The 22,215-nt window shown below is 45.6% G+C and overlaps 3 protein-coding genes across 4 annotated transcripts in view; 2 read left to right on the forward strand and 1 right to left on the reverse strand.

Annotated features, from left to right (window-relative positions):
* The first annotated feature begins 6,914 nt into the window (after window positions 1-6,914).
* rag1 (recombination activating 1) lies at window positions 6,915-12,778 on the forward strand. The gene is made up of 3 exons (XM_071416555.1): window positions 6,915-7,253; window positions 7,392-8,533; window positions 9,219-12,778. Exons 1-3 carry the CDS (start codon window positions 6,916-6,918, stop codon window positions 10,973-10,975), a joined length of 3,237 nt encoding a protein of 1,078 aa, XP_071272656.1. The 5' UTR covers window position 6,915; the 3' UTR covers window positions 10,976-12,778.
* A 103-nt stretch (window positions 12,779-12,881) lies between these two features.
* Window positions 12,882-16,275, reverse strand: rag2 (recombination activating gene 2). The gene is made up of 2 exons (XM_071416556.1): window positions 16,078-16,275; window positions 12,882-15,024 (listed from the first exon to the last, which is right to left on the reverse strand). The coding sequence occupies exon 2, from the start codon at window positions 15,008-15,010 to the stop codon at window positions 13,409-13,411; it is 1,602 nt and encodes a 533-aa protein (XP_071272657.1). The 5' UTR covers window positions 15,011-15,024; window positions 16,078-16,275; the 3' UTR covers window positions 12,882-13,408.
* Window positions 15,317-22,215, forward strand: part of iftap (intraflagellar transport associated protein) — a 61,520-nt gene continuing 54,621 nt past the window's right edge. Inside the window, exons 1-3 of one of the 2 annotated variants that reach the window (XM_071416557.1) lie at window positions 15,317-15,379; window positions 18,468-18,539; window positions 18,889-18,952. In XM_071416557.1, coding sequence (XP_071272658.1) covers window positions 18,468-18,539; window positions 18,889-18,952 — 136 coding nt within the window. In that variant the 5' untranslated portion in view covers window positions 15,317-15,379. The remainder of the gene's footprint in view (window positions 15,380-18,467; window positions 18,540-18,888; window positions 18,953-22,215) is intronic. The other variant, XM_071416558.1, reaches the window with a different exon arrangement.

Raw genomic sequence — 22,215 nt, forward strand, 5'->3', positions numbered from 1 at the left:
GGACTTGGAGTGCTGTCTTAGAACGTTGTCATAATTACTGTGTAAGTCTATGGAAGAGGTGAGAACCACGAGCCTGCTAGGTTTTGTATTGCAGTCAATGTATCCAGAGGAGGACGGAAACTAGCGGTCCTCTGGCTACACCGTGGTGCTACCCTACAGAGTGCTGTTGAGGCTACTGTAGAACTTAATTGCAAAACAATGTGGTTTAATCAATTATTCGGTGACGTGAATATATTTAATAATTTTATCTGAAAATGATCATTTTTTCAATGTTTCACTTTTTCATTTTCTTTTTAATGTTTCACTATTTAATGTTTTCTGAATTTCACTGAGGATGGTCCTTCCCTTCCTCCTGTGAAGAGCCTCCACTGGATTGTATAGTCTATATTTGAAATTCAAAAAGCACTCGCATATCTGAGTTATCTTGTTGCAGGTGCGTAGGAATGTGATTACTTCAAAGAAAAGAGAAACCTGCACATTGCTCTTTCTATTTTTTTTTCCAAGCATATGTGTCGGCCTCATGGTCTTCATCAGAGCCTGTCTTTTTTGGTCATGCAGTGTGTGATAGTAGGATTGACCACTTAACCTTCAACATGTGAGAAGACGTCCACAGAGACCTTCAGCACCCTGGAAAGCCACCCATGTCACGGCTCTCTTTACAGGGTCGACACAGGAAGTAATCCATTACCCTCCTCCTTTCCCAGTCCTTCTACTCCTCCCCAAATCCACATTCATAACAGTCAGCTACATGCCAGGTGTCTGTCTCTGCCAGGCTGCATTTCCATGCATACATCAACCAGCCGTTGAGTTGATCAATAACAAGTCAATCAACGGAGGCAGAGCGATGGGGGTCTCAGGGGGTACTGCTTGTTTATTGGACAGACAGACATCTGCAGCTTTCTCTTTCTGTCTTTCTGTCTCTTTGTCTGTATGTACTCACCTATAACTATACAGAACATGGGGTTGGGTTCGATGGCTAAATTGAGCCAGAGCTACCCAGAGCCAACCTCCAGCACCGCATGGGTCCAAAGAGGAGTAGGATAGAAAGTTGGATAATAGTACCCTAACCCTAGAATGGTAATACATTATACTTACATGAGTAACCCTAACCCTTACCCTAACCCTAACACTAACCCTAAACTTAGCTTCATGTCCACACCCCGGTTCAACCCTAATCCTAACCAAAGCTTCATGTCCACACCCTGGTTCAACCTTAACTCTTACCCCTCCAAATATGTCTCTCCCACTACCGAATTCCTAATTTGAACCCTGGGTTATATTTTCATAATCCATCATCGGTTCCTATACATATATCTTCATGTCCACAGATATGGTGAACTGCAGATCTTTAAACTTTTGCCTTCAATTTATTTTTAGTTTCAGATATGGCTATCCCTGCCTTTTTGTGTGGCCGATTGTATCCCAGTTAACTATAATTACATAAACTAACATCCTTCTCAACAGTCAAACACCACCACTATACAGTACTGTTCCTCCTTCCAGGTCTGTGGAACAGTGGAAGGCAGAGATGAGTAGGAGAGAACAGAGACCAAACAACTCCACTGCTTCTACTGGGGCCGCTCACTGTGTGTCTAATGACTTGGCAGGCAGATACAGCACAGCGGCGAAGCGAGAGGCTCCCCAGGCGAAGAGATACAACATTCATCCTCTGGATGAATTTAAACAAGACTGATCTTGGGAAAATGTTGTTTGTCTGTCTGTGTTAGTCTCCACAGAGATAACATATTAAATGGTGCTTTCTAATTAGTGCTCCGTCTTAATGGAGACATGGAGGGAGGCGGTTTGGAAACAAAATTAAAGGTATTACTTGATTTGTATTTGTATTTATTATGGATCCCCATTAGTTGCTGCCAAGGCAGCAGCTACTCTTCCTGGGGTCAGGCAAAATTAAGGTAGTTATACAATTTTTAAAACATTACAATACATTATTTACAGAATTCACAACACACTAAGTGTGTGCCCTAAGGCCCATACTCCACTACCACATAACTACAACACAAAATCCATGTGTACGTGTGTGTATAGTGTGTATGTTATCATGTGTGTGTATGCATGTGTCTGTGCCTATGTTTGTGTTGCTTCACAGTCCCCGCTGTTCCATAAGGTGTATTTTTACCTGCTTTTTAAATCTGATTCTACTGCTTGCATCAGTTACTGATGTGGAATAGAGTTCGATGTAGTCATTGCTCTATATAGTACTGTGCGCCTCCCATAGTCTGTTCTGGACTTGGGGACTGTGAAGAGACCTCTGGTGGCATGTCTTGTGGGGTATGCATGGGTGTCCGAGCTGTGTGCTAGTATTTTAAACAGACAGCTCGGTTCATTCAGCTTGTCAACACATCTTACAAAAACAAGTAATGATGAAGTCAATCTACCTTCCACTTTGAGCCATGAGTGATTGACATGGATTTTATTCATGTTAGCTCTCCGTGTACTTTTAAGGGCCAGCTGTTCTGCCCTGTTCCGATCCAACTGCAAATTTCCCAAGTCCCTCTTTGTGGCATCTGACCACACGACTGAACAGTAGTCCAGGTGCAATAAAACCAGGGCCTGTAGGACCTGCCTTGTTGATAGTGTTGTTAAGAAGGCAGAGCAGCGCTTTTTTATGGACAGACTTCTCCCCAGTTTAGCTACTGTTGAATCAATATGTTTTGACCATGACAGTTTACAATCCAGGGTTACTCCAAGCAGTTTAGTCACCTCAACTTGCTCAATTTCCACATTATTCATTGTAAGATTTAGTTAAGGTTTAGGTTTTAATGAATGATTTGTCCCAAATACAATGCTTTTAGTTTTGGAAATATTTAGGACTAACTTATTCCTTGCTACCCATTCCGAAGCTAACTTCAGCTCTTTGTTAAGTGTTGCAGTCATCTGCATACATAGACACACTGGCCTTACACAAAGCCAGTGGCATGTCATTAGTAAAGATTGTCTAACAAGACATCCCCCACAATAATTTTATGGCAGATGAACCTGTAGCCATATCACTTCAACGGTATTGTAACGCTCGTCGTTAGGTGGAAGAGAGGAGGACCAAGGCGCAGCGTGGTAAATGTTCATGATGATGAATTTTAATGATGATCCAACAAACAGAACACTGACAAAATGACGTGAACAAACGAACGAAAACAGTACCGTATGGCGAACAAACACAGACACGGCAACAATCACCCACAAACAAACAGTGAGAACAGCCTACCTTAATATGGTTCCCAATCAGAGACAACGTAAAACACCTGCCTCTGATTGAGAACCATATCAGGCTAGTTAGACAACCCTAAACCAATGAAAACACATAACATGGAATATACCCACCCAGCTCACGTCCTGACCAACTAAACAAAGACTAAACAAAGGAAATAAGGTCAGGAACGTGACAGGTATTTAAAATTAGATAGTCTCTAAGCTTTACAGGAATGTGGTTCTTTATATAGACCGCAACACCGCTCCCGTTGGCATTTCTTTTCCAAGTGAGTTTCAGAGATAGTCAGAATATGAATGTAATCTGTTACAAGCAAGTTATTGACTTCATGGACCTTGTTTCTCAGGCTGCATATGTTAATATGGGCTATTTTTTGCACCTTTCTGGGTTGCTTGATTTTTTTAAATATCAAGGCGAGACCCAGATGCAGACACAGGAGGCAGATGGTTGGAGTCTTACAATATTTAATAATCCAAAGGGGTAGGCAAGAGAATGGTCGTGGACAGGCAAAAAGATCAAAACCAGATCAGAGTCCAGGAGGTACAGAGTGGCAGACAGGCTCGTGGTCAAGGCAGGCAGAATGGTCAGGCAGGCAGGTACAGAGTCCAGAAAAAGGCAAGGGTCAAAACCGTGATGACTAGAAAAATGAGAATGGCAAAAGGAGTACAGGAAAAACAAGCTGGTTGACTTGACTAAACATACAAGACGAACTGGCACAGAGAGACAGGAAACACAGGGATAAATACACTGGGGAAAATAAGCGACACCTGGAGGGGGTGGAGACAATCACAGGAACAGGTGAAACAGATCAGGGCGTGACATTTAATGCTTTACTGGGAAGATTATCAGAAGTAGACCTACTCATGTTATTTATATTGGAGCTGATAGTGCAGGGTGAGCTGCACAAAGTGGCCTTCCTACTATTGCACACTGTCTCAGTGCTAACAGTGTAACTCTGGTTCATAGGCTCATGATTACTGCATACAATAGCTGTAGGATCAACAGAGTTATTCAGGGCAATTAGGGGGACATAAATTAAGTTACTTACATTGTGTCTGCCAACGCCCATTGGATAATGTACATTTGATGCAGCATTATTACGACTCATTGTCACAATGGTAGGGATTAACTGAGCTGGTCTTGGATCATTTACCAGTCATTGTTTCAACGCAGCCTTGAAATGTGTGGACAGAATCCAGGAGCCAAGATGATTTGGATGGACTCCGTCATTCCTGTAGAGTATTTTCTGTTTCCAGAAGGTGTCAAAGTTATCAATAAAAGTGAAACCAGCAGAGCTACAATAATCTTTTAGCCAGATGTGTAATACCAGTAGCCTGCTGAATCTTTCACACCCGCGGCCCAATGATGGTACTTGGCCTGAGTCTTTTAATGCTAAAATCAGTTCTTTAAAATCCATTTTGCCCCCAAAGAAAAACAGAATCAAATGAAAGATCAAGTTCACACTCCAGTGATCGTGTCATTTACAGTAAAACAGTCTATCTGCTTGGTAAGACTGGAGCCAGCATTAATTGGATGAATTAACAAATGTTCACTGCACACTCGATGTTATGTTTGCATTCTTCCCTCTGATCTTATTTAATTTAATTACTGATACAGTTGGACTGTATCACTGACTTGAGGAAGCATCCATTATTCTTAGACTATACAAGACTGTACAACAATGTAACTGCTCCTCTGTGTGAAAGTAGGGCTCTACTGGCTATATACTGTGTTCTCCATAAAAACCCTGCACTGGTAACCTTTCACCACTCTCCCTTTCACAGTTTGGACCACCTGGTTGAGGTGAATCCACAGATGGAGGTTGGTAAAGGGGGAGGGGTGACACAAAAGAGTCCCCACCTGGTGAGGAGTGTGAGGTGTTAATGTACTGGCAGTGTGTGTGTGTTTGTGTGTGTGTATGTGTATGTGTTTGAAGGTGTGTGTTTTGATGTTTATGGATATGTTTGTTTAGGATTGTGTGTGTGTGTGTGTGTGTGTGTGTGTGTGTGTGTGTGTGTGTGTGTGTGTGTGTGTGTGTGTGTGTGTGTGTGTGTGTGTGTGTGTGTGTGTGTGTGTGTGTGTGTGTGTGTGTGTGTTAACCTCATATTGTTTTCTGATCAGCTGCCAGTGTCTCAGGTGGCAGTGTTTGTCTGTTGGGGTCTCCGTGGTATAAATACCAGAGGGAGGAAGAGAGGGACAGACAGAAAGAGATCCTTCCCATGGAGTAACAATCCGTAGTGGGAGACACACCAAGCCAAGAATTAGCCCAAGGCCCAGAGATAGACACAAACATACACACACACTGTGCAGGCTGTTACTCCAAGTCCCCCCTGTGCCCCCATGCGGAGAGGAGCCCCAAGGGAACCGACACCAGCTGAGACTGAAAAACAAGGTAAGGGCTCCGCTCTCTCTCTCTCTCTCACACACACACACACACACACACACACACACACACACACACACACACACACACACACACACACACACACACACACACACACACACACACACACACACACACACACACACACACACACACACACACAGTGGGTGACTCAGCTGTTAGACTCTAATGAAAGTTCAGTCTGAGAGATACAGAGAGAGCTGGGAGTAAAGCAGACTTCCAAACTACCCAGGGAAAAATCACACTGGGTATATACACACACAGAGATGGAGAGAAGGAAAATGACACTATGGGCATGCCAATGGTGAGACATGGTAAGAGTCTATGTTTATTCTTTGGTTTAATTGATGTATTGATAGTGGAGCTACTTGAATGTATATGAATGTACATTGGTTGACATAGAATTGCAAATGTACATTGACAGTCACATGGTATTATTGTATACGAGCAGTTGACTATGAGAATGAGGATGTTGTTGAAGTCTTAGCCCTTCAAAATAACTACTTCAGGGTCCAATTGGAACAGTTTCCTCTGAATTCAAGTGGCATATAAAAAATATAGGCCTATTCCTGTATAATTATTTTTCTGAAATGAAAAATTCTTTATTTTTCTGGGTGCTCCAAATGCCAGTGAGTGCCTCCTGGGGCTCCAATTCTGTCTCCAGCCTAGAAAATGACTAATAGAAGTGATTGACAGCCCTCCAGGTATAGGTGTGTCCATTTAGCAATTTCACAATTCCAAGCAAAAATTGCCACAGCAGTTCCCTGAGCACCAGGATTGGGGGAAGATAGAAATAAAGTTTGTTTGGTAGTGGATCGATCCCTGAATGTCTCATGCATTTTACAGAAGATCTAAATGCCACTTATGGTATAATACAGAACTGGGTCAGATCTCAGATGTCCACCCTATTCACGGGTTTACAGAGGACTTTGTACATAAATTCCACCAGATTTAAGTTAAGCTGGTTGGACTAGGACTGATCATCTAACTTCTCCCCTACCGCTTCTACTCCCATTTCTCCTCTCCTCTCCTCTCCTCTCCTCTCCTCTCCTCTCCTCTCCTCTCCTCTCCTCTCCTCTCCTCTCCTCTTCTCTTCTCTTCTCTTCTCTTCTCTTCTCTTCTCTTCTCTTCTCTTCTCTTCTCTTCTCTTCTCTTCTCTTGTCTTGTCTTGTCTTGTCTTGTCTTGTCTTGTCTTGTCTTGTCTTGTCTTCTCTTCTCTTCTCTTGTCCTGTCCTGTCCTGTCCTGTCCTGTCCTGTCCTCTCCTCAAGAGCCCTTGCTGAAACTATGGAGGAGGGGACCCTGGAGACATATGCTCCCCGGTGCTCCATGCCGGCCGAGCTCCATCACCCCTACTCCAAGTTTTCAGACTGGAAGTTCAAGCTGTTCCGGGTCAGGTCCATGGAGAGGGCCCCGCTGCCCGGGGAGATGCAGCTAGAGAGAGGGGCCTTGTCTGGGGTTGTGGCCTCTGCACCCCTGGGGGAAACTGTGGGGGATGTGGTGGGTCTCCCAGGGAGTGTGATGAAGCTTTGCCTGGGGGGTAAGAGCAAGGAGAACGTAGAGGGCCCGGGAAAGAGAGTGGACATGAAACTCCAGGAGATGGACACACACATGAACCACCTCAGGTCAGTCAAGGAAGTGGAGTGTTTTTTAATCAGCAACAAGATCTGAAATGTACTTTCACTCTGTTTAAAACATACTGAAAGATCAGAGAGACAAACTTTTGGTTTATGTAATATCCTAATGTTAATGTGTGTGTGCAGGTGTCTGTGCCGTCTCTGTGGCGGGGCCCTGAGGAAAGCCAAAGGTCCAGAGCATGAAGTCCAGGGGCTTCTGGACGAGACTAGCAGGAGTGCCCTGCGTAGGATGGGCTGCAAGGCCACCAGCTGGCCAGAGGTCATCCTCAAGGTCTTCAAAGTGGACGTGGCGGGGGACATGGAGGTCGTCCATCCGCCATTCTTCTGCCAGCGCTGCTGGACATTGGCCATGCGAGGAGGTGGCTTCTGCAGCTTCTCCAGGACCCATGTCCCTGAGTGGAGACCCCACACCACCCTCTGCCTCCTCTGCCACCCCAAGAAACCCTCACTACAGAGGAGAGGGAGAAAGAGGAGGAAGCCCACTCGTGGAGCCCAACGCCTGGTCAAGAGGACCAAGTGGGACCTCCAGGATAACGCTGCTACTGTTGGTGAGAAGAGAGCCTGGAGAACAGTGATAGATCCTCACCAGGGACCTGGACTTAGACCCTGGGTGAGATCCAGCATCCAGAGAGCTCAGTGGGTGAAGAGCATCACCCTCTGCCAGAAAGAGCACCTTAGTGCCAAACTGCTGTCCGAGGACCTCCCTGTGGACTTCCTGAGCTCAGTCACCTGTCAGGTGTGTGACCACCTGTTGTCTGAGCCCGTCCAGTCCCCCTGCAGACACCTCTTCTGCCGCAGCTGCATCGCTAAATACATCTACTCTCTGGGCCCCCACTGCCCGGCTTGCACCCTGCCCTGCGGCCCTGCCGACCTTACTGCCCCAGCTAAGGGCTTCCTGGGGGTCCTGCACTCCCTGCCGCTGCTTTGCCCCAGAGAGACCTGTGGGGAGCGGGTACGGCTGGACTCCTTCAGAGCCCACTGCTTGGGTCACCATCTGGAGGAAGTGGATGGGGACCACAAGTCAGCAGAAAATAGCCTGGACAACTTCCTGCCCATCAACAAAGGGGGAAGGCCCCGACAGCATCTCTTGTCACTGACGAGGCGTGCCCAGAAGCACCGGCTGAGGGACCTGAAGACCCAGGTGAAGGTGTTTGCAGAGAAGGAAGAAGGTGGAGACACCAAGTCGGTGTGCCTGACCCTGTTTCTGCTAGCTTTGAGGGCGGGAAACGAACACCGGCAGGCAGATGAACTGGAGGCCATGATGCAAGGTAGGAGTCTGGACATTCAGTAGCTCACACATACAACAAACATGATCTAATGTAATCACAGGATTTGAGCCACTTATTGTTGAGATTCGAGTATTGCATTTGTTCACAGATGCAGTTCACATAAACATTGACAACTACCCACTCTGTGGGATATTTGTAAATGGAAAATCTTGTTACACACTCTGTCCTCTCGTTCCTCGCCCTCTCTTTCCCTCTCTCACCCCTTCTCTCTCTCGCTTTCTCTCTCTCGCTCTCACCCCCTCTCTCGTTTTCTCCCCCCTTCTCTTTTCTCTCCCCTTTTCACACTCTCTCTAATGCACAATAACAACTCCTGTCAACAACATCAGCACCACTTGTATCTGCAAATTATACAGGCAGCATCGTACTCCACTCTGGGGAATAGAGGCCAGCTGGTGTCTGTTTTCATCTGCAGCCAATACATCAGTTTATGGCAGCTTCACTGATTCACCCTGCTGTCCTCTGCATAACGTTCATAATGACAGCAAATGCAGGGGTGCAATTAAGAGATATTCCATACTGAAATTATCATCAGAGTGCTAGAATTAACTAGTGACTGAGGTCGATGACAGCTCTCTCATTCATAAACATGTCTTGGTACTCATAATACATAAAATCTGCCTTTGTTTCTCTCCATCGTTCTCTCACTCTCTCTCTCTGGCTCCAGGCAGGGGCTTTGGCCTGCATCCTGCTGTGTGTCTGGCCATCCGGGTCAACACGTTCCTGAGCTGCAGCCAGTACCACAAGATGTACCGCACCGTCAAGGCCACCAGTGGACGCCAGATCTTCCAGCCTTTGCACACTTTACGCGCTGCAGAGAAGGAGCTCCTCCCAGGCTACCACCCCTTTGAGTGGCAGCCGGCCCTCAAGAGTGTGTCCACATCCTGCCATGTGGGGATCATTAACGGGCTATCAGGGTGGGTCGCTTCGGTGGACGACTCCCCAGCAGATACAGTCACGCGTCGGTTTCGCTACGACGTGGCCCTGGTGTCGGCCCTGAAGGACCTGGAGGAGGACATCATGGAGGGGCTGAGAGAGCGAGGCCTGGAGGACAGTGCTTGCACCTCGGGCTTCAGCGTTATGATCAAGGAGTCCTGCGATGGCATGGGGGACGTCAGTGAGAAGCATGGCGGAGGGCCGGCCGTCCCGGAAAAGGCTGTGCGTTTCTCCTTCACCATCATGTCCGTCTCTATTCAAGCTGAGGGAGAAGATGAGGCGATCACCATTTTCCGGGAGCCCAAGCCCAACTCAGAGATGTCCTGCAAGCCGCTCTGCCTGATGTTTGTGGACGAGTCGGACCACGAGACTCTCACAGGTGTCCTGGGGCCTGTGGTGGCCGAAAGGAACGCTATGAAGCACAGCCGTCTCATCCTGTCTGTGGGCGGCCTTTCTCGCTCCTTCCGCTTCCACTTCCGGGGCACGGGCTATGATGAGAAGATGGTGCGAGAGATGGAGGGTTTGGAGGCCTCTGGCTCCGCTTACATCTGCACACTGTGTGACTCCACTCGGGCAGAGGCCTCCCAAAACATGACTCTCCACTCTGTCACCCGCAGCCACGACGAGAACCTGGAGCGCTACGAACTTTGGAGGACCAACCCTCATTCTGAGTCAGCTGAAGAGCTGCGAGACCGAGTCAAAGGCGTCTCTGCCAAGCCCTTCATGGAGACCCAGCCCACACTGGACGCCCTGCACTGTGATATCGGCAATGCCACTGAGTTCTACAAGATCTTCCAGGATGAGATAGGGGAGGTCTATCACAAGGCAAACCCCAGCCGGGAGCAGCGTCGGAGCTGGCGGGCCGCCCTGGACAAGCAGCTGAGGAAGAAGATGAAGCTGAAGCCTGTGATGAGGATGAATGGGAACTATGCACGGAAGCTGATGACCCGGGAGGCAGTGGAGGCAGTGTGTGAGCTGGTGCGCTCAGAGGAGCGTCAGGAAGCCCTGAGGGAGCTGATGGGGCTCTACATCCAGATGAAGCCTGTGTGGCGCTCCACCTGCCCGGCGAAGGAGTGCCCAGACCAGCTCTGCCGGTATAGCTTCAACTCCCAACGCTTCGCAGAGCTGCTCTCCACCGTCTTCAAGTACAGGTATGACGGAAAGATCACCAACTACCTGCACAAGACCTTGGCCCATGTGCCAGAGATTGTGGAGAGGGATGGCTCCATCGGGGCCTGGGCCAGCGAGGGGAATGAGTCTGGGAACAAGCTGTTCAGACGGTTCAGGAAGATGAATGCCCGCCAGTCCAAGACCTTTGAGCTGGAGGACGTGCTGAAGCACCACTGGCTCTACACATCCAAGTACCTGCAGAAGTTCATGGAAGCTCACAAGAACTCTGCCAAAGCTCTGCAGGCCACCATTGACACTGTGGAGAGTCAGGAGACACAGGAGGATGCTGACATGTCACTGGATGTCCCAGACTTTTGAAAAAATTGTTTTAATTTGACATTTCTTTGGAACTTCATGGATTACAGGAGGGATATATTTTAGCAGGAGCATGTATAATTCTAATCTGTCTGTACTGTTCCTAGCATGTTAGCCCAGTGTTTTCCTTGAGGCCCCCACAGCGGCCCATTTTTTTCTTCTAGTCCCCCACACCAGCAAAACATTTTCCCTTGAGGCCCCAATTATTAGCCAGATAATGATAATTTTGTGCAAAAAAATAAATAAAAGTTAGACATGTCTGCTAGGCTAAAAATGGACCAGCTAGTATACCATTTCCACGAAAAGCCAGATGGCCAGTGCGCCCCTGCTGTTCTGTTTCAAACTTAATATTTACTCTACAATATGAACTATGTATTAGTAGTGATGTAAGAGGAAGATACTTTATTCTGTAAAGACATTGTTATTAATTGTCATAATCCCAAAAAGGTGGCACTTTTTTTATTTGATTCATTATTTACTCTGAGGACATTTGAAAATGCTTTCTACCTTAGATTTAATTTCCATACATAATTCCCAAAAGTCGTTGCATTTTATATTGGTATTTTATATTACTTCATTAGTTCATAATGATTTGATGATTTGATAGTTGGTGTTTTATCTCTGGGTGCCTGTGAAATGTGGGACAGTTTATTGTATTGCATGGGTTATGACACATCCATGAATTTATCCAGTGAGGTTATTTATGGGAACAAATGAAAGCACTGTAAGTCATGGAATGGAAATTGTGATAAAGGAGCTCACATTTATGATCAGTGTATTAGTTTATCTCCAGTGCTGGAGCAAAATGGAATCATATAGACTCAAATTGTCTTCGTTTCAGGGCTGCCTTCTAAAAAATATTGCTTTAGAGCTTTATATCCGGGTCCCCGAAGTCCAAAATGGGGGCCTGGGTGACTTTGAAACCATCTTTATCTGTTTTAGCATTTGCACAGTGAAGGAGAAATAATACCATTCTACCTCTTTTCATAAAATAACATATAAACAGCCCTTTTTGTTGACCACAACGAAAATGCAGTAAGCTCCATTACTAGGCCTAACACCTTTAGGCTTGCCAAAATGATGTATTTAGATTATCTTTATTGAATCCTCACACGCCCTGGTTCTATGCCTCTTCTGGGGCGAGTAAACAAGGAAGAGTAAACAGGGAAGGGGGAAGAGTGAACAGGGGAAGAGTAAACAGGGAAGCAAGTGAGCCTTGAGGGGAACTGAAATTATTTGATAGTTTATTTGTTTGATTGATTGATGTTATTGTTTATCTCTGCCTACACCATTTTGAGTTGTGACAGGCAATTTTTTATATTTGACACATTAAATGTTCTAGTTCTATTTTACTGTCATGACTTTAACCTGATAATGTACAGATTTTCATAATGTGTAATATTTAGTTTAAACAGTCACAGTCACAGAATAACATCACGTTTTACATTAAGGATGTTAAATAATGTATTTTCCATTGTTAAATTGCATTTGCTACATGAAGGATGATGGATATGGTTTGTGTGAATCTCATATCAGCGGTGTATTCAATCTGCTGCTTTGTCATGTTTCAAGTGTACATTTAAACTCAGGAAAATTACAACTGCTGCCAAAAACACTCACTCATTTTTTTATTTGAATGAAAATAATGATATTTATGCCTGTTGCACATTTGTTCACTGTTCATTTGTTTAATGTGTTTGTTCATTTGATTTGGTGGTTTTATTGGCCTTTTTTATTGTTTCATGATTACTGAAGTAATTGTTCATACCTCTCTACAATACTGTTAATGTACTAAAAATGTAGCAAACAATTTATCACACTATTAAACTTTATTCAAAATATTTGTTGATTCTGCCATTGATAACTGAGCTTATGTGTTGGTTTATGTTATTACACCTGTGTGAACTGATCAGTGTATTTTTTTTAATCATAACAAATTTTGACACAAACATTCAACCACAGAAAATAAATTATATTCTATAGGTTTACATACAGTTGTGCAAGTCCACACAGTATTAGCCTACCTTCCAAAGAAAATTTGGTTTGACAAACCTCAAATATTCTAAAAGCATCCTCTGATAACGACTGCCAAAAACGAGGGTGAACACAGCAAGCCACAAAGTCACTATGTGTAATATGTGGGGGTAGAACATGGAGCAAATAGACTCTGGCTTTAATTTCCATTTTTATTCAATTTGGTTTCATACATTTTTCTTGCAAAAGTTTAGTTTATTACATAAAATATTGAGCACTGTAAGGAATCAAAAAACAAGCACAAAAAATAGTTCTGAGTTTACTTATTCAAAAGTTTGAGAACAGTAAATTGCTGCAATGGCACAGTAAACAATGATATGGCATTTAGGCCACATAATTAGAATGACATATTATGAACCAGTTGATCAATGAGTAAGTATAACTATACTGCATGGTCAGACATCACTCAAACAGCCTCCTGAAGAAGCGCTTCTTGGCGGGTGTCATCTTCGGCATCATTGGGCCCTTCCTGTGCTGGGGTTTCATGGGGCTCCTCTTCAGGGGCAGCACCTGGCGTGGCGGGGTCATCTCCTGGCGGGGCAGGCCCCCGTGGTCCAGGCAGAAGTACTTGCCGTTTCCCTGCGAGAGCCTCACCAGCAGGCCCTCAGTCAGCTCCATACACTGGGCATGGACCCAGTGGCCTCCCTCCCCTTTGGAGCAGTAGATCATGGCTGGCCGCAGCAGCTCTGTGGAGTAGTAGGGCTCCCAAGTGTTGGGGTCCACCTGGCAGCCCAGGCAACATTTGACCCAATAGCCTGTCTGGGACTCGTCCTCCTCATCCTCTTCATTGTACGTATCCCCCTCTCCCTCGCTGCTGTCCTCCAGCTCATGGGGCTCGCGGCCGAAGTACAGCTCCTCAGAGTCCTCCAGAGGGGCGGAGTCCTCGAAGTCTGTGGACTCCTGGCTGCAGCCCTGATTCCCGTCTTCACCCTCTCCTCCCTCCTCCTTTTGGAAGCACACCTGGTAGAAGTAATGTGCTTCGGGCGGGGCTGGCCTGCCCTCAGAGGGGACCCCGATCAGAGCGCTCCCTCCACCCAAGCTGCCTCCGAACCAGGTGTGGCTGTGGCTGATTTCCCCTGTCCACTGAGGGGCCTCTCTTGGCTCGATGCTGATCCCAGAGTCATCCAGCACCACACTGCTGCACTCCATCCTCTTTTGGGTCTCTGACTGATACCCACCCAGGACAATGTACTCATGGGAGGGCCCCACACGGGTGGCAATAGCACTGGTGATGGACAGGCCGGTGTCCCGGTGCTCACAGGAGAGCAGAGGGCTGCCCTGCAGGAGGTCCACACGCAGGCAGAACACACGAGGAGGACGGGAGTCAGACGACAGAGTGTGGCCACCAAGGAAGTAGACACAGTCGTCTCTGGCCAAAGCTAGGTGGAAGGACTGGCCGTCAGTGAGCTCAGGTAAGGTGTGGGCGGAGCAGCAGCCAAACTCTAAGTCGATGATGAACACCTGAGGAGGGCAGTCCACAACGCTGTTCCAGTTCTCTGTGCTCCGCTCCCCGGCCGGCATGTAGGATCTGCCCCCAAACACAACGCAGGCCCTCTTGCCCAGACTCTGCACCATACTGAGGGTGTGGCCGTATCGGGGCCCTGGCTGCTCTCCCACCAACTCTCTCTCCTGACATCGCAGGGTCACTTTGCGGTTGCAGCCACGGCTGTCCAGGGTCAGCAGGTAGAGGCTGGAGGAGATCTCGTTGTTTGGGGTTCGACCTCCATGGATGAGGTAGCCCTCTGGGTGTCCATCATGGGGCTCAAGGCGGGTCACGGCGGGACAACGCAGAGGGGGAAGGTAGCAGGAGTCATTGGAGAAGGAGATGGGTCGCAGTTTGAGCTCCCCATGCTTTAGGCGTACCCCGAAAACCCCAGTAGGACAGGAGCGCTTGGGCCAGCCTTTCTGGCCGAACAGAAATATGTCACCGTCCAGCTGTAACAGGGAGCAGCCAGGCTGCAGGAGGCTGCCACAGTTCACTGCAGTCAGTGGTTGCAGAGACATGCTACCGCAGGTGGCTGTGGGAAAACAACAACACAAAATTGTCTCAGTCAGCTGCTGCTTGTTTTGAACTGAAAGCTTTTAAACATGGATTGTCTGGCTCTTTCTAATTATATGGTATGATTATCAGTGACAGAACCATGTGTCTTAAAAGGAAAATATCATTTTACTATGTTTGAACAAGTAGGATAAAAAAAATAATTTTCAGTCCAATGTATTCATTGTTGTTTATTTAGGAACTATTTATTCTAAATTCGTTTATGACCTGCAGAAATTCCTACCAGTGTGTAGTTTTGAATCGCTTTCTTTTCGTGCCATTAGCCAAAAGACTCATTTCCCAACATTCCTTGCTCAACGCAAATCCGAGCGAAGGTAAAGTAAATCGACGCTCTGTTGTCAACCTTTTACTCATGTTATAACTAGCAACTTTTCCTAAACACGAGTTAGCTAGCGATTTTGGTGAACAATGAACATAATACTATGATACAAGTGTCAGCTTCGATTGTAATAGCATATGTGGTAGCCTGCTGTGGTCATGTTTGGCTGGCTAAGCTTAGTTGGAAGTTAGCTAGCCAGCTAACGTTAGCTAGCCTAAATTAGCCTCGGCAATAATCATCTATGATGTGATGTGCAGAGATATAGCTAAAGATGGTTTAGATTAGAAACTGTGATTTTTGATATAACAGTACGATAAACAACGCAAACCATCTAGCTAGCATTCTGCTACATTTAATCACGTTAGTTAGTAAGGTCCCATTGTGATGTCCTGCTCAATTAGACAGTAATAACGGCTATGCTAAGTTACTTAGCTAACGTTTGCTGTCTTTATGCCAAAGAGATAATTTAGGACATAAAATAGCTAGCTAACTTTTCTACAATCCATACTATATATAAAATATATATCTAACTATCTATATGATTATAACTCCAATGTGACAATGAATGTATCTAGCTAGCTAGCTATAGATCATGTCTAGACATTCTTGTCACATTGGAGTTCTAATCATAGCTAACGTTACTACGATCATTGTCAAATCTCCCATTGAAAGCAGAATTTCAGCATTGCTTACCTCCTGCTGAAGTAGCTAACGTTACTGTTTGAACGTCTCGAAGAACAGTGTTGTGGAATGTTGTAATAAGTTAGGCTAGTCTTTGTGTAGCTTTAGTACTAAGCTGTTTAGACAGACACTGGTTGACATAGTTTGAAGCTCGATTGACTCAGATGAGTTACAGATCTTGAGGTTAACTGTCTGTGACCGCTGCTGACAGGCAGGTGTGCTCTCTCTAAACTGCAATAAGACTGAGCTGGTAATACAATCACTGTTAATGTAATCATAGGTTGTGTACAGTAGAGTTTGTTCTTTAGTTTTGTCATTGCTCTTGTGATTGAACCTTGAAGAACCAAAGGTAGCTTACAGTTGTGACTGCTACAGTTTGAAGGCAGTCTGTTTGCAATTAATGGAAATGCCAGCCCTTTATATAGTTGCACATGAAGTGCACCAATCCTTCCAGCCCCTCTCTTCAGCTCATCCTCTCTGTTCCATCACATTCCTCCTGTGGACTCCTCACAGTGACAGTGTAAAAGCTGGCTTTGTTACGCTGAGTACAGCCACGTTATTGTTGTCAGATTGCTTTTACATCTAAGGGAAGATGGCCATTAGCTCCCTGTCTCTCCCCGTGTGTTTGTGTCATTACAGCTGTGGAACATTCAGAGGGCCTCATTGTATGTATCCCATTTTTTTGCTGGAGAGCCATCATTATCCCCTCTGTGAACAGTTAGGCATTTTCCACACTACAGTTAAGTGGCATGTGTGTAGTGCCATGTGCAGTCAGTGGGACTGTGATTCATGTCCTCACACGGTACACTGAACCTGATGCATGACTTACATTATACTGTGTTAAAGAAGAGAAAGGGAAGAGAAGAGCACAGCTTTATTTCCTTTTAATTTCTAGTTCTACTCAAGCTTGAATTCCTTTTCTATTATGCCTAACCACTTCTTGTGTAGTCTACTGGAGGAGAGAGAGGAACACACACACACACACACACACACACACACACACACACACACACAGTGAGCTGGAAGCAGCTGTCTGACAACCATTAGCATAATGTTTTTGTGTTTTTGGAGGGGCTGTGAGAAGGCTCAGGGAGCGTACAAAACAAACGCTGCAACCACGATTGCCTGGAAGAACGTTAGAACTCAAAAACAAACAAGTAGCGGAGCACCTGTGTCTCTTTGAGCTGTTGCTTAGAGGGGGGTACCTCCAGCACCAGAAACAGGAAATAAAGCATTCCTCCCCATTCCTAACAGCTGAATAGGTACTGTGGGCATGTTTTTTCTATGCGTTAAGATAATACACCTCCAAATCAGCACTGAATAACAAACCAGCTCAGTCAGTCAGTTCCTTAAGGCACCTACACAGTGGTCTGCTTTATGTTGCAGCTGGGTCGGTGCAGTTGTGTGTGTGGCAGGCTCAGCAGTGAGCCATGGATATGTATCCCAGGCCATGCAGGGATTTGCAGAGTATAATTGATAGAACAGAGTCATTAGAAAGTGCTGTAGCACCTGTTTCTGTCCCCGCTATAATGTTTCAATACCTGACAAGTCCTTCCCTGCAAGATTTCGGTTTTGATTAAGGGGCGCAGTGACAGTTGTGATGTTCTGACGATCATACTTGCTGCAGTGTTTATCACTGTTTAATGCGATGCTTAATTGTTCCCCCTGTAGTTGTTCCCCCCATCTCTCTCTCTTTGCAAACCTGCAGTCCTACATTATGACAATACTAACAAGCCTTCTGGAGGACTTTGTAGGGGGGGGGGGGCTTGGTTCTGTGCTTTTAATGATGTAACTATTGGGCCAATAAAGGTATTTTTAAAATAAAATAAAATTTCTCGCTCTCTTTTTCTCTCTGTCGGTCTCCCTTGGTTTATTTCTGTTCCCTCCATCTATTTCAGTGTTATCCCATTTTCCTAAACCAAATTAGTGGATTGTTTCAGGAGCAGGTAGGTTTACTTCAGATGTGTACATTGGAGCATGAACAGTGCTTAGGACCTCAGGCTATGCCAGCTATTGAATTAACCATGATTCTGATTAAAGGTTCTCTCTGCTGTAATCGATACTACACATCAGCAAGTTACACACTGAAACTGAAAGTCTGGGATAGGATCCCATATTTGGTTTCCAATTAATCTTACTGGTGATTATTTGGAAGAGTTGAGTGAGCACAAGATCCTATAGCATCTGTAGGACTCTTAGAGGCACTCAGCTGTCCAAACACATTCGTATATGTAACAACTGGAGCCATAAATCAACAGGAGTAGTGGCCCCGACCCCACAGAGCTCTTAGTGTCTGATGAGGTCATAATGACAGTCAAACTGCTTGAGCAAAAATGCAGTGGTCATATACAGTATGAGTATCTGGCAGTGAGTATCTCTTTGTGACTGTGGTTTGGTTGCAGATGGAGCTAGGTGCTGTAGTGACTATGGGCAGCTGTGGAAATGGAGACTGTCCACCAGGCATAACTCTCAAGGTTGATATTGTGGACTAAAGTAATGTTGTTGTAATATCCCAATTCCATACTGTATTTTAAATATGGGAATATTTATGTTAGTGCATATTTTTAGAAAAACTGCTTGCAATTTGTTTAGTATTATTTTATTTTTTTGTCACTGACATAAGTCAGGGTCACACACATTGACTCATGATGATCACATATTATAAACTGCTATATACTTTGTCTCTACTACCGATCAAAATACAGATTTCTAAATTGTTTACTACAGTAATATACACAACATAAAGTAATAATCACTTTTTCTTGCTTTCTGATTTGAGAATTGTTGATTGAAGAGTAACTCTCCATTGTTCTCTGTGTATAGCTGGATAACTACCTGGATGTTGGGGACTTCAGTGAGGAGGAAGGAGATGTAACTGCTGACCCAGGTACAGCATCTTGTTCTCTCACTCACAACTCTCCGGTTTCCAGAACTGATTTTAGATTAGTGCATTGTACAAGGTGGAAAATAACTTTCTTGGCACTGTATAATGGCATTCTTGTTTCTTCTAAAGTCATTTAAGAGTGTGCATGATCATCATTAACATTAATTTATCCTAATCTTTACTGATTACGGTAGAATTAGAAAGTTAGCGCCTTGCCATGCAGTATTGATATGAGCCTTTGAGTCCACAATGCTATTTCACGGAGAATGGGTCCATTAATCGAAGCTTCTTTGACAGTAAATTACAGCGCTCCAGAGTTCTTACATTATTTCCTCAAAGAAAGGAAAATCTCCAGTGAAAAGTAGAATATATTCTTAATAATCCATGTAAAGAAGGAAACATGAAGAAGTTTGCCAGTAAGCCTTAGAAGACATTTAAGAGTTCACCTTGTAATAGGATTTAGTTAATGTCATGTGCATATTATTTCTGTAATAAGGCTAGTCAAGGCCATTCATTTTAAATACATTACCATCTATTACGCATTTTCAATACATGCCCCGGCCCTGTAATTAGTGTTAAGGGCAATGGCTCTCTGCTCTGTGGTGTATTGCTCTCTCTGTCCTCATTTAGCAACGAGGGATACATAGACCGCGTGCAAACTACATCTCCATACAACTGCTTTAGATACAGAGGTACAGGGCCCTAACGCCAACCCTGATGCTGAGCCCAACAGTAACAACCAGACACCTCCACAACATGTTGTGTGTGTGTGTGTGTGTGTGTGTGTGTGTGTGTGTGTGTGTGTGTGTGTGTGTGTGTGTGTGTGTGTGTGTGTGTGTGTGTGTGTGTGTGAGCTGCCCAGTGACACGAGCCTACCAGACGAGCTAAATCACTTCTATGCTCGCTTCGAGGCAAGCAACACTGAGGCATCCATGAGAGCATCAGCTGTTCCGGACGACTGTGATCACGCTCTCCGTAGCCGACGTGAGTAAGACCTTTAAACAGGTCAACATACACAAGGCTGCGGGGCCAGATGGATTACCTGGACATGTGCTCCGGGCATGTGCTGACCAACTGGCAGGTGTCTTCACTGACATTTTCAACATGTCCCTAATTGAGTCTGTAATACCAAAATGTTTCAAGCAGACTACCATAGTCCCTGTGCCCAAGAAACACAAAGGCAACCTGCCTAAATGACTACAGACCCGTAGTACTCACGTCCGTAGCCGTGAAGTGCTTTGAAAGGTTGGTCATGGCTCACATCAACACCATTTTCCCAGAAACCCTAGACCCACTCCAATTTGCATACCGCCCAAACAGATCCACAGATGATGCAATCTCTATTGCACTCCACACTGCCCTTTTCCACCTGGACAAAAATAACACTTGTGTGGGAATGCTATTCATTTCTACAGCTCCGCGTTCAACACCATAGTACCCTCAAAGCTCATCACTAAGCTAAGGATCCTGGGACTAAACACCTCCCTCTGCATCTGGATCCTGGACTTCCTGACGGGCCGCCCCCCAGGTGGTGAGGGTAGGTAGCAACACATCTGCCACGCTGATCCTCAACACTGGAGCTCCCCAGGGGTGCATGCTCAGTCCCCTCCTGTACTCCCTGTTCACCTACGACTGCATGGCCATGCATGACTCCAACACCATCATTAAGTTTGCAGACGACACAACAGTGGTAGGCCTGATCACCGACAACGACGAGACAGCCTATAGGGAGGAGGTCAGAGACCTGGCCGGGTGGTGCCAGAATAACAACCTATCCCTCAAACGTAACCAAGACTAAGGAGATGATTGTGGACTACAGGAAAAGGAGAACCGAGCACGCCCCCATTCTCATTGACGGGGCAGTAGTAGTGGAGCAGGTTGAGAGCTTCAAGTTCCTTGGTGTCCACATCACCAACAAACTAGAATGGTCCAAACACACCAAGACAGTTGTGAAGAGGGCACGACGCCTATTCCCCCTTAGGAAACTAAAAAGGTTTGGCATGGGTCCTGAGATCCTCAAAAGGTTCTACAGCTGCAACATCGAGAGCATCCTGACTGGCTGCATCACTGCCTGGTACGGCAATTGCTCGGCCTCTGACCGCAAGGCACTACAGAGGGTAGCGTGTACGGCCCAGCACATCACTGGGGCTAAGCTTCCTGCCATCCAGGACCTCTACACCAGGTGGTGTCAGAGGAAGGCCCTAAAAATTGTTAAAGACCCCAGCCACCCCAGTCATAGACTGTTCTCTCTACTACCGCATGGCAAGCGGTACCGGAGTGCCAAGTCTAGGACAAAAAGGCTTCTCAACAGTTTTTACCCCCAAGCCATAAGACTCCTGAACAGGTAATCAAATGGCTACCCGGACTATTTGCAACACCCCCCCCCAACCCCTCTTTTACGGTACTGCTACTCTCTGTTCATCATATATGCATAGTCACTTTATCCATATCTACATGTACATACTGCCTCAATCAGCCTGACTAACCAGTGTCTGTATGTAGCCTCGCTACTTTTATAGCCTGTCTTTTTACTGTTGTTTTATTTCTTTACTTACCTATTGTTCACCTAATACCTGTTTTGCACTATTGGTTAGAGCCTGTAAGTAAGCATTTCACTGTAAGGTACACCTGTTGTATTCGGCGCACGTGACAAATAAACTTTGATTTGATTTGTGAGGGTGTTTACAATGGGGTTGCAGCCAGGCCTGGTGTGTGTCCTTCCTAACTTGATGGGGAAAGGGGATTGGTAATGAGGAGAGGGTTGACTAAGTAAGTATCAGTGTTTTGTGCCAAACATGGTTAAAATCACTGGGTGGGTGTCATTGTCACCCTGGCTGCTAGTCCAAGGTGCTGATGCCCACAAACGTCTGACAGTGAACTCCCACCTTGATTAGCATGTGCAGTATAGTTATCAATGTGCTGGGCATAAAAGCAGGTGGAGAGGAGGAGGGGAGTGTTAGGGAAGGCGTTTCTGCTGCGTCTTTCTGACACTGAGTACATCGTAATTGCCTTTACGACAGGATCGATGACCGCGCAGCATCTGAATGAATCTGACTGTCAGGGGTGATGGCTGCTGTGATGGGTTTTAGTTGCGTCTGAGAACAGTATATGTAAGGTTTTGTTTAGTGTATTAGGATCCCCATTAGCTATTGCACATGCAGAAGCTACTCTTCCTGTGGTCCACATAAAACATACAATACATGACAAAGTACAGAACAGTTATATACAAGAGTAACGTAAGATATTACATAAAATAAGTTATACAT

Source organism: Salvelinus alpinus, chromosome 9 (assembly GCF_045679555.1).
Source record: "Salvelinus alpinus chromosome 9, SLU_Salpinus.1, whole genome shotgun sequence".
In the NCBI taxonomy this organism is placed as follows: Eukaryota; Metazoa; Chordata; class Actinopteri; order Salmoniformes; family Salmonidae; genus Salvelinus; species Salvelinus alpinus.

What these genes read in the sequence shown, in the direction of transcription:
- rag1 (XM_071416555.1), top strand. Translation starts at nt 6,916, where the DNA reads ATGGAGGAGGGGACCCTGGAGACATATGCTCCCCGGTGCTCCATGCCG. An exon ending in ACACACATGAACCACCTCAG is followed by an intron (nt 7,254 to 7,391) that starts GTCAGTCAAGGA and finishes GTGTGTGTGCAG; the next exon opens with GTGTCTGTGCCGTCTCTGTG. An exon ending in ACTGGAGGCCATGATGCAAG is followed by an intron (nt 8,534 to 9,218) that starts GTAGGAGTCTGG and finishes CTCTGGCTCCAG; the next exon opens with GCAGGGGCTTTGGCCTGCAT.
- rag2 (XM_071416556.1), bottom strand. Translation starts at nt 15,010, where the DNA reads ATGTCTCTGCAACCACTGACTGCAGTGAACTGTGGCAGCCTCCTGCAG.